Source organism: Chanos chanos, chromosome 9 (assembly GCF_902362185.1).
Source record: "Chanos chanos chromosome 9, fChaCha1.1, whole genome shotgun sequence".
Classification (NCBI taxonomy): domain Eukaryota; kingdom Metazoa; phylum Chordata; class Actinopteri; order Gonorynchiformes; family Chanidae; genus Chanos; species Chanos chanos.
This window is the reverse complement of record NC_044503.1, coordinates 15750957-15763456: the sequence shown is the minus strand read 5'-3', so window position 1 is coordinate 15763456 and position 12500 is coordinate 15750957. Positions and strand designations below refer to the sequence as shown.

Genomic DNA, 12500 nt, shown 5'->3' with positions numbered 1-12500 from the left:
AGCAAACAAAGGGCAACTGAAGGTTAATGGCAAAGAGGGAAAAAACGGTCTTGTTATACACCGAACCATTAAAAAAAAAAATACAAGCCCTTCAGCCTTATTTTTGAAAATGATTTTAACTTGTGTGAGACAAGTAGTGTGGTCTGTGAGTAGTCACTGCCCAATCACTGGCCATATTCTTATGCACATGTAAATGAATATGCAAATGAGCTGAAAATAAGGTGAGCGAATCTGGCTTGCAGTTTATCAAAAGGTAGCGAAGGTTAGTATACAATATTCCATATGTGATAATGTTAGCTCTGTGATCCTGTCAGACTGTAACCATGCCAACGGCAGTCGATAGGGTAACAGCTTGTTCCTATCTGTGTCTGGTTTCAACATGCACTATTTTTTTTTTTTTTTAATTTCGAGGAGAGGTTGGTGCCCTGCATATGGTGTTAAGACTGGAAAAGCACTAACTGGACGAGTCTTTGCAGCTCCACTTAAAGGGAGAGCACTTATTCAATTTGTTTCAAATGTCTCCTATGAAAAAAAAGCCTTCTGCCCCAGAATTGGCCTTTGAAGTCAGAGACAGCTGTGAAAAACGAAGCCCAATTCACACACACATGCACAAGCACACACACGTGCACAAGCACACACTGGGAAGAAAAAAAAATATATATAGGGAGAGAGAGAAAGAGAAAGACAGAGAAAGAGATAGATAGATATGTATATGTATATATATATGTATATAAATGTGTGTGTGTGTGTTTGTGTGTGTATACGTCGCCCCATTAACCTTATTGTCTTATAATATATCCTTCACATGATAATCCTGACAGGGTGATGTAGAGCGGAGGGGTGTTTAATCACACTGAAGGGGCATATTTCACCATAATGACTGGCTTGCTGTACATTATCCTGCTTATTACATCGCTACTTACTAAAGAAATCAATAATTTGACACAAAATATTGATTAAAAAATTATTTTATTGATTTAAAAATGATTTTATTGCTTCTGCTAAAAAAAAAGTTCCATAGCAATGGTCTGTTTTGCATAACAGCGGTCTGCTATACAGAAATAACAGACCTTAGAATGCCATAATTGACCAATCAGAATCCAGTATTCAACAGAGCCATGTAATAGATTAATATAATATAAGGAGGTTTGTGAGGTCTGACAGAAGCACTGTGGGGTTGGGAATGGTACCCTGTTGTAAGGGGAGGACTGGGCATATATGCAGTGCTGGGTGTGACAGAGCAAAGCTAGTACGTGCAGAAGCTGGGAAACTGTCAGACCACTTTATTTTTAGTGGTTCTTTCCACACAATTAAGTTTCAGTGGGGAAGAAATCTTATCTAACCTGCTTCCCTCACTGAGTGTTAAACACACACACACACACACACACACACACACACAACCAAAACAAATAGCACCAACAAAACTGGACACAGAATGAGACTTTGGTTTCCATGGTGACAGTTTGAGGAGCTGAATGTGTTTGAGGTTGTGTGTGTGTGTGTGTGTGTGTGTGTGTGTGTGTGTGTGGTGGATTTGATTCTGTGCCTGATACAGTACATCAGTGATATCCTAAACTCTGACAGTCTGTAGGGCTCTGGTTAGGTGACTGTCATTTGTGTCATCCAAGCGTCACATTAGTCTAGATGCATTGACTTACATACAGAAGACAGATCTTCTCATACATTAACAACCTGTTTTTAAAGTATACATAAATATGATATACAAGTGATACATTAAGGACAGGACAGTGGACTCAGTCACACACACACACACACACACACACATGCGTTTAAAATCAGGATGTGTTGAGGCAGACCTCTGACATGGTGGATAATTAAAGCATTGGTACCATACAGATATATCATATGCTATATGATCAGACAATCTGTGGGTTATAGGACAGAAAATACTGCCAGTTGCAGATGACGAACAGTTGACTGTTTTTTATGTGTTTTTTGTGCATGTCTTTTTTATTTTAATCGTGTCTACTGGGTTTGTTTTCTGTGGTGAAAAAGTGAGTGTTGTCATTCATAAAACTCTATGTGTGTGTGTGTGTGTGGGGGGGGGGCTGTTTATGTGTGTGTGTAATCCATTACATTGTATGTTAATTGAAAATGAAACATTTATGCTCTGTGTACCGTGTACATGTGTGTGTATGTGCATACATTTTTCTGTCTGCTAACTGCAGTTTTGTCTTGTCTGTCTGTGTTTTGTGCTGCGTTTTGTGTTTTTATGCATTTCTCCAGAACACATCGCCTCCGTTCTGTTTTGACCCTGATGTAATATGGCAGGTAGAGTCCATAACGTATGAAAATACAAAGAAAAAAAAAGATGTTATTAAGATGTCTCTCCGTCTTAATACCACCTGATTGTGTTTGCTGTTTATTAACAAAACATTCATACACTTTCTTCCAGTCTTCATACTTCGCTAACAAAAGAATATTGATTCATATTCTCCCTGACCCAAAACACTTCACTGCTGTTTTTTTTCGCCCATCTGAGGTAATTTAATGATCACAGTGAGGAAAAAAAGTAGACATGGCAGGGCCCTTTCAAATTAGTAAACAACACTTTTCTAGTAAATTGGTTTTCTGTTGATCTCCGTGGTTACTGTGTTCTTATGGCTTTGGGTCATCTTTGACATATACAGACTTTGACTAGGGCTGTGTGGTTTTCATGCAGTTGTGAATCTTGTTTTCCTGTTGGGTATGTTAGCTATTTTGGCCACACTCTACATCTCTCTTTTCTTTCTTTCTTTCTTTCTTTCTTTCTTTCTTTCTTTCTTTCTTTCTTTCTTTCTTTCTTTCTTTCTTTCCTTCTTTCTTTCTTTCTTTCTTTCTCTCTTTCTTTCTTTCTTTCTTTCTTTCTTTTGTTTGTCCTTTTTTGATTTGTTTGTCAATTTGTCAGCCCAAACACAGCTCTGAGCCAGAGTAGAGTGAATATTTTAAGACAATTTGATTAGTTTCAGTTAATCCTGCCAGTTAGGGGAAAAAATGTGATCTGTGTGTGTAGAAAAATGGAAAACATTGAAATCCAATCCTCTTTAACAATGTGTTTATACTGTTTACGATTATAGCGGCAATTCCTTTGTAGATCCCCAAAGATTGCCTAAAATCTTCCAAAATATGCACAATTAAATGCATAAAAAATATCAGAACTTGCTTGCCCAGAAATCCTCTTTAACAGTATTAGTTTGGTTATATTTCTAGTTTTTATTTATGTTGTATCTTTATACCATTAGTATTGTTATTTTCATGCAACTGCTACAAAATTATTCTTGATTATCAGCACAGTATCAGTACTTAGAGTTACGGGGGGTTTTTTGGTGTTGTTGTTGTTGTTTTCTTTTTTTTTTCTTTTTTTTTTTGAAAATGAACAAGCCCCATTAATATGTCTGAAATTATTTGGTATTTTAGTATATCCTTAAAGTCAACTACCACTTAGTTAACTATATTTAAGGATGTTATTAATGTTTTAAGACCAAAACTTGGACATGAAACATGACATGGCAACTTGATTTGTTTGAAGGATAAACAGTGTGTGCAGAGGTAATTTGGGTGTATGTTTAAAATTAAATTTAGCTTTTCTCTTGATGGGGTTGTTTTCTAGCTTATGTTTGTAGAGGGTTTTTTTTTTTTTTTTTACATTTTTTGGAGATTGGGCAATATTTTTCATAAGTTGTAAGGTGTGGTTTTCGAAAGCATGTCTATGATGATGGTTCAAGTTTTCAGAAAGACAAATGCATTTTTTAATATTTAGAGAAAATTTAAAAAGTAGTAAAAAGTCAAGGGAGTTTGCTCATTTTAGAGGTCACACTCTTTTTTTTCTCTTTCTCTCTCTCTCACTCTCCTTCTTTCTCCCTCTCCATCACTCTCTCTCTCTCTCTCTCTCTCTCTCTCTCTCTCTGGCTGCTTGTGGTTTTCGTGATGGAATCATAAAAATCTGCTTCCATTTAGTCAATTACTCTCTCATTCCTTACAGAAGGCCTCACTGCTTACAAATGTCTACTTCCATAAGTCAGAAACTCCTGAGCTCTCTATACTAACTGCTCCATGCCGTCAAGAATACACAAGCAACAAACTAATTGGAACTGGTTGACTGAACTGGGCTTTTTTTTTTTTTTTTTTTTTTTCAAAAAACACAAAATTCTCAAAAATCACTTTAATCTGTGATCATTTACCAGTGGTTGCCTAAAGTCTTTCAACAATTTTCTAACTGCAAAACTTTAGCAGTCGACTTGATTTGCATCGTCTATCTGTCTGTCTGTTTGTCTGTCTGTCTGTCTTTCTGTCTGTCCCATAAAATGACCTTTTCACTCTGTCATCGGGAGCATGGAGTGCTGATAACTCTCTTTCTCTCCACACACTTGTCTCACTTTATCCTAGTGTCCATGGAGGTTGCCATGGCAGCATGAGTAGGCAGATTAATGCCAGCACGGTTCAGAAAGAAGAGTGTTGACCTCTTGACCCCTCACAGATAATAAATAAATAAACTGCACTGGTTTGCTCTCATGAGTTGGCAATAAGTCAGGTTGGAAAAAAAAAGTGAATCTAAAAGCTTAGAGGTGTTTGTATATAACATTGGTAAAGGTCAGTGTCCAAGTCCAGTTCTGAAGGACCATCTTTTACTGGTTTTTATATCTGTGGTCTTATTTGACTCAGAAGTACACACTCATATTTGTGTGCACACGCACGGTACAAGACATATATATATGTGTGTCTCGTACAGTGAAAACGACTTTTTTGGAGTGAATTTAGAGATCTGTTAGCTTCTCTCTTTTTTTTGCCTTTCTGTTTCACTGGCATGTTACGGCTTCTCTTTCTGTCTTTGTGTGAGACCGGTCTGTGTGTCGTCCTGCTTTTCTCCACACCGCCGCCGTTTCACTCTGTCTATTGATCTCTCTGTTCTATCGTCCTTGCTTGGTGTCTGCATGCACCACATGTTTTGTCCACCTCTTTCACCATTGCATCCAACCATCTTTTCATGTCTTATCAGTCTTACCAGTTTTTACCCAATCTGAGACACGTATTCTCTCTCTCTCTCTCTTTCTCTCTCTCTCTCTCTCTCTCTCTCTCTCTCTCTCTCTCTCTCTCGCACATACGCGCACACTTCTCGTGCAGGACACTAAAATTGCTTCTCTGGAGCGTAACATTCGGGACTTGGAGGATGAGATTCAGATGCTGAAGACTAACGGGTTGCTCCACTCTGACGACAGAGATGAAGACATGAAACAAATGGAGGTCTACAAAAGCCACTCCAAATTTATGAAGAACAAGGTATATTTACGCACACCGTCCTCAGGTTGATGCACCATGCCCTCTTTCTGCTCTACAGTCTTTTCTGAATACTGGGAAGATTGGTGGATGGATGGACGGATGGATTGATTGAGGGATGGATAGATGGATGAACAACAGGATGGACACACAGATGGATGAATCGATGCAGAGTTTGAGAAAAGCATAGATAGTTGGATGAATGGTTAGACAGATAAATGGCTGAATGGTTTTAGGGATGGATGGCTGGATGGATGGATGGATGGATGGATGGATGAATGGTTAGACAGATAAATGGCTGAATGGTTTTAGGGATGGATGGATGGATGGATGGATGTGGAGGCGGATGAGAGATGGTGTCATCTTGCGCTATGCGGTGTCAGATGACGCAGAAACCTCACAATGACCCTCACCACTCAAGAAAGGGCTCCTTTTATGATGTCAGTGTCATATTAATGATTTATCTGAATCCATCCACAGGCCGAAGATATTTATGTTTTACAGAGTGTTCTGTACAGAAAGAGTCTTTATAATTTACATACAATCAGGAGTAATATCTCATAAAACCCCACACAGCTTTTTTGGAGGGATCTGTGGTATTTTTTTTTCTTTTTTTAAATGTCATGTTTTGTCATTGGTGGAGAGCCTTTTTTTTTCTTTTGAATTTGTCATTAGTCAGTGCTTTGTAGCTCTTTTCAGTGTAATCATAAAAGAATGTCTTTTACTGAATGAGCCACTGAGAGAGTGGAGAGACACAGGAAGCCCACAGGTTTTTGTTGTTAAAAATGATTTGTGTTACTCTGTCATTTCGGTTTTCATCTCTTGGGTTCGATGGCCCAAAGGCAGAGAAAGAGATACGGGCACATGTACTCAGACATACAGATCTTTCTCCCTCTCTTACTTTTGTGCTCTCTCTCTCTCTCTCACACACACACACACACACGAATTACACTAAATCACACACGTTACCCGTGTCATCTCTCCGATGGTTGCGGGGCCTCCTGACTTTCAGCGCTGGGTGCCTCTTGGTGCTGATGAATTGTGGGAAATCAAAGGGGTGAGCTCAGATAAGGGGATGCAGGTTGAGTTTCGTTCTGTTTCCTTCTGAGACGTAGAGGACGTCTGTATGGCTCTATGTGTCTGAACACAATGGCCTTTTGATTAGGACCAGGTCTGAGTGCCATAGTCCTTCTCTGGTCATCACACTGTCTCCTGACCTCTATCTGAGACACACTCTCTCTCTCTCTCTCTCTCTCTCTCTCTCTCTCTCTCTCCATAAGCATGAAGGAAAAACCGAAGGATGAAAGAAAGAGAGAGTGAGTGAATAAGAGAGGTGAATAAAAAAAAACGCGTTTGTGTTTTCCGGCCTCTCCTGTTTCAGGGGAGAAGAGAAGGGTCGAGGGGAAAAACGCTTTTCACAGAACCATAGGGGGACATACGGTGCGGCTTTGTTTACACTCTGATGTAGTGTGTTTGAGTTGTATGGATTATTAACTTGTTTTTGTTTTTTTTCCAGTTGGGAAATTTCTTAGAGATTAAAAACGTAAAACCTGCGTGATTCCCATGAGTTGTTTGCTTCGGAAAAAAGGTCACTGATTCCTGAAATCTAAGACCCCCCCCCCTTTTTTTTTCTTTTGTAAATGTGTTTTTTTTTTTGTACAATGATCTTAGCGTTTAGGCCCTAGATTCTGGCACCGAAGAGAACTCCCACGTTGAATACCACAGTGAAAATACATCTTGTAACATGTAAATAAGTTCTACGTTGTTTGACTTGTAATTTCCAGCATGTTTCGTTGACAAAAATGCCCTTATCTGTATATTGCCATCCGGGCATTTTGGAGGTATTTAGTGTGCATTCCTCCTGTTCTCTTCTTTTTTTTTTTTGTAGGATAATTTTGTGCCTCCTTTCTCTCTGGGGTCAACAAGGGTGGCTATCAGTTCGCTAGACCCCACATACCTGCTTCCTCAACAACAGCGGATATCAGACCAATCCAAAGTACCCTTATCACTCTAATACATTCTCCAACTCTTCTCTTCTCTTCTCTTCTCTTCTCTTGTCTTCTCTTCTCTTCTCTTCTCTTCTCTTCTCTTCTCTTCTCTTCTCTTCTCTTCTCTTCTCTTCTCTTCTCTTCCAGTGTCATTCACTCCCTTGGTTCTTCACTCGTTCTCTGTCCTGCTTTTGTCTCCCTGTCTCTGAAGCAGTGTTTTTAGGCATCCTGACATCATAGAGTAAAAACTCCATTCTGGAGCCTAATTAAAGATAATTCCCTCCCACTCAGCTTCTCAAATTTTTGGCAGAGAACACAGATGGCAATCTCTCACATATTTTTGCAATAGAAAACTAGTTTTTGGAGATTTGGAATTGAAAGAATAATTAGATTTGATCTCAGTATTTTTTTTTACACTGCTCCCTCCATTATTTAATTTCTTTCAGTGACGGTGTTTTTTAAATGTTATGATTTAATATTTTTTTAATTATAACTTTAAATCTGCCAGATATTTGATTTGGTTGGTTGATTGATTGGTTATTGACTTTCGTTAGGGTTATGTGTGCATGCGAGTGTCAGAAACCAAGTTGACTTGGTTTCGTCTGTTTTGCCTTGAAGGGAATGATTTTGCATTACCACTGAACCGAATCTGTGCTCATTTCCATCAGAGCTCTGAATGCAAATGGTTTGACCTTTGCCCTCTCAAGTACATTTAAGTGTTGCAATGTACTGCATGTAGAACAGCATTTTCTCATGACAGCGTTTTCTTTGTGAATTGGGAGTTTGGATGAAATTAATGTTTGAAACAAAATCGGAGGCATCTTTGTTTCTTCTGTAAATGTTAACCAGCTCCCTGCTTAATAAACTCTCTCTCTCTCTTTCTTTCTTTCTTTCTTTCTTTCTTTCTTTCTTTCTTTCTTTCTTTCTTTCTTTCTTTCTTTCTCTCTTCCTCTCTCTCTCTTTCTTTCTTTCTTTCTTCCTCTCTCTCTCTCTCTTTCTCGCTCTCTGTCTCTCTCCTCTATAGATTGATCAGCTGAAGCAGGAGTTGTCCAAAAAGGAGTCGGAGCTGTTGGCTCTGCAGACAAAGCTGGAGACGCTGACCAATCAGAATTCAGACTGCAAACATCACATAGAGGTCTTAAAAGAGTCACTTACAGCCAAGGAACAGAGAGCCAACATCCTCCAAACAGAGGTTAGTCTGTTTGTTTGTTTGTGTGGTGTGTGTGTCTGTGTCTGTGTGTGTCTGTGTGGCTGAGTGGCCAGAATGACGTGTGACCAAAACCACCATAACATCATTAAAACAACAGTCAACAACAGAAACCCCCTCCATCCCCAGTGAAAAACACTTAAAGCGTCATCTTCATGTTTCGGTGGTGACCGAGCTGACCCCCAACCCCCCCAACCCATGCCCTCCGTTACCCCCTGCCCCCCACACACATACCCCGCTGCCTACCCTCCCAAAACCTGTCAGGTGTGTGGTTACTTGGTTTTTGCTTTCCAGGCCTCGAGAGACCAGCCAACAGTTTTCATCTCGGCCTTTTCATCTTTTACTTCTGTCGTGAAATGATTCTATCGCTCACGTACACGCAGTGAAGGGGGGGGTTGAGGGAGGGGGGAGTGGGAAGGCATTTTCTGCTCTGACTTCTGAGGAAAAACGTTTTTAAGATTCCCTTTGTGTGAAGGAAAACGGAGAACGCCGCACTAACGATGTCCACTCCTCATTACAGGAAGCAATTTGGGCCAAAATTAGCCCTAATTGCTGATACATGTGCAAAGAATTTTTGGGAGTTTTGGGGGAGAAGAGAGATGTAGGCAAATACCTCATACAGAATGGAATGGGTGTGTTTTTTTTTCATATTTTGTGGGCAGGCAGTTATAATGAAGAGGGGAAAGTGGAACTAATGTTTAGTGAACGTTGAGGAAGCATTGTGTATGCGTTTTAGAGAGTTTTTTAGTATAATTGACTGTAAGGAGATAGCTAATGCTCATTGGCCTGTCATGATTATGCTGATTCTGAGCCTCCATCAGGTCACTGATACTAATGTGTGAGGCCTGATCTTTCCTTCTCTCTCTCTCTCTCTCTCTCTCTCTCTCTGTCTCTCCCTGTTTCCCTGTTTCCGAGTTTGACCCGAGTAATCTGATCTGGCTGAATCACTTGCTTCCATCCCCATTATTTTGCATTTTTTCTTTTTCCTTCGAGAGAGACATACTCATGTTTCGTACATTTTGGATAGGAATGGAGTGATGGAGGGAGGGAGTGAGAGAAAGGGGGGGGGGCAAGGGTGATGGAGTGAAAGAGAGAGAGGGGGAGAGAGAAAGAGAGAGAGAGACAGAGAGAGAGAGAGAGAGATACAGAAAGAAAGAAAGAAGAAAGAAGGAGAAGGGTACTGTAGTACAGATCTGCAGTTCCATTCCTCTGCAAATTCTGTAGTCAGTCAAAAGACTTGCTCAATAATACTCATTTATTATCTAAATATTAGTGTGTGTGTGTGTGTGTGTGTCTGTGTGTATGCTAGTGTTTTATGCCCGCAGATAACATCTGCTGTAATTTAACCCCTTAATTGCTGGGCTGATGAGTGTCTTGTGTTAATAAGGTCCACTTCAGAAACACAAGCCGTGCAGCTCAGATGTCCGTGCATCTTTAATGACACAGAACAGAACTGTACCTTTCAAATCCACTGCAGCTGTCAGTCAGGGTACAGGGAGTCTACAGAGGAGAAGATGCCTCGCATTCCTCCTACAGATAATGCCCTTATAAATGTCTATTGAGAAAACAAAGAGCTTCTCTCTCTCTCTCCCTCTGTCTATCCTTTTGCACACGCTTTCTCTTTCTTTCTCTTTCACTGAGCGTTGATACAGAAAATTTGAGTGATCAGACACACGTGCATGCACACACACACACACACACACACATACGCGTGCAACTCCTCTCTGTCTCTCACTGTCTAGAAATTAATATTTTAATTGGCAATTAGTGACTAAGTGCTTCCGTGGATGGATGATGGTGATATTCTCTGTGACGTTAGAACAGGACTTGTCTTGACTTGTTCTCCTCAGTCTCCACTCAGTAAAAAAAAAACAGTCTATGGTCAGCCTGGAGTTCCTGCTGACCACAGCACACCATTAAAACCATTACAGAGTCTTCCGAACGGCAGGCTGGGAGACGTCCTGCTCTTCTCTGGCTTATTTATTCAGGCGACGTGCAGTAAACTCAGTTCCTAGCGGTTTACACCTCCTTTCCTCTGCTTATGTCAACAGTTCTAATGCTTTATGACGCAAAAGGCTCGCTGAATTTCTCCTCCGATTGTTTCATTTTGCTTTTTTAACATCCAAACATTGGCTTTTAAATATGTTTTTAATGTGGCATAATGGCTTTCAGATATTTTATCCAAACTGTGGGCAATAAGTAGGAGAACGCTTGCGTTAAAGCCAGTCGCTTTCACCTGTCTCGTCAAACACAGCGGCCTACCTCTCACGCTGGAATGAGAGCACGTGGTTTTACGCGCCGAGCGTAACTCAGGGACACTCAGCTCTGTTGTTTGGGCTGGGGGAGGGAAAGGTGTGTTTGGGCCTTTCTCACTTTACCCACTGAAGGCCTGAACTACACCACAGGGCCTCTCACTGTGGAACAGATTCTTGTATCCATGGTAACTGACAGTCCTGGTTGAGTAGGAGATTTCAGGTCACAGTGCGCACAGACATCGTGTAATGGGCACTGTCGAGAGAAATGCTGATGAATGTTCAGGAAGCTCTTCGGACTCTTCTACGCAATGCACAAAAGCTAATTAGAGACAGCATGGAAGAGGGATGGAAAGTGCAATAACGAGAGAGGGAGAGAGAGAGAAAGAGACAGAGAGAGAGAGAGAGAGAAGGAGATGGGTACTTGTTCTCAGATGATTTTTTAAGGTGGAATTTTTTTTAGGTTGTGCTTTCTTTCGTCCTGTCTCATTAATGTATCAGTAACAGAAAGAGGAGGAAGGGAAGAGAGTTATCACTAGGTTTCCACATTGTGTGTGCATTTATATGTGTATGTGTATGTGTGTGTGTGTATGTGTATGTGCGTGTGTGTGTGCACATGCGTGTGTATATGTGTGTGTGCGCGCACACGTATGTTTGGGTGTGGTGTGGTGTGTGTGTGTGTGTGTGCGTGTGTGTGTGTGTGTGTGTGTGTGTGTGTGTGTCCACGCATGCACGCGTGTGTGATCATGTTCACATTACATTTGCCTTCTGTGTTCATCAGGTCCCTTATTGTTGTGACAACTCCAAACAAAGACTGCAGGAGTTCATCTCAAGGTCACAAAGGGTCAACCTGCTATCTTTTTAAACATCCTCCCCTTATGGGAAGATGAACTTCAAAAGAATCTTCCCGCCTTCTTAGACGATGCCAAAATGACTTACTGCTTCGTTTGCTTCCGTTCTCTGGTGCTGTGCTCACGGTCTGCCGTCTGATCTGGGGTTAGTGTTGAACTTGGTCTTTGCAGTGAATACTCTCTCTCATACACAGGCAGCTGTGTGGCTTCTGTTGCGGCCAGGCTTCTCTCCACTGTTTATAAGCTGGTAACGGACTTTCCCCTGCGTTCGTTTTTTATTTGTTCTTTTTTGGTTGAAATATTTGGTTAAAAATCCACCATTACCACGTCTGTGCTTCATATAATGCGTAAGCAAAAGCCTCTAAAAGCCATTAGTAATATGATTATGAAACTGGAAACATCACTTGGATGCTGAACAGACCTTGGATATCCTGTGAATTGTAAATGTTTAGTGTTTCACAAGTAGAAACCCAAAGATAATTACACAGTAATAACAGCAGACAAATGCAGAGTTCCTGCAGGCTTTAGGTCTCATTTCAAGTAAGCCTAAGATTAATGAATGATAAGAGCATGTGAATGAAAGAAAAGATTCATATGTGGACGGATGGTTCTCTTGGGCCATGTTCTAATGTACTTCTGTGTATATGGTTCCCTCATTGGTCCCCTATGTGGTTCTTTCTTTATTGTTTCCTGGTGTGTGGTTCTATAGTTTGGTTCACTCTCTGTGGTGCTCTAGTGTTGCTCTATTTGTTTGATTTTATTTTTGTTGCTCTGAAGTGTGGTTGTTTGCTTTGGTTCTCTCTCCATGGCTTCTTCTTTTCTCTCTCTCTCTCTCTGTCTGTGGTTCTCTGTCAGTGGCTCTCCCTACATGGATCTCTCTCTGTGGTTCTTTCCTCGTGGTTCTCTTTTGCACTTCCCTCTCTCTTAA

The 12500-nt window shown here is 40.7% G+C and overlaps 1 protein-coding gene across 1 annotated transcript in view; it reads left to right on the top strand.

Annotated features, from left to right (window-relative positions):
* The window catches only part of LOC115820826 (ERC protein 2), a 151751-nt gene that overhangs the window by 27103 nt on the left and 112148 nt on the right, over nt 1-12500 (top strand). Inside the window, exons 4-5 of the mRNA XM_030784513.1 lie at nt 5122-5277; nt 8287-8454. Of these exons, the coding sequence (XP_030640373.1) occupies nt 5122-5277; nt 8287-8454 (324 nt within the window). The remainder of the gene's footprint in view (nt 1-5121; nt 5278-8286; nt 8455-12500) is intronic.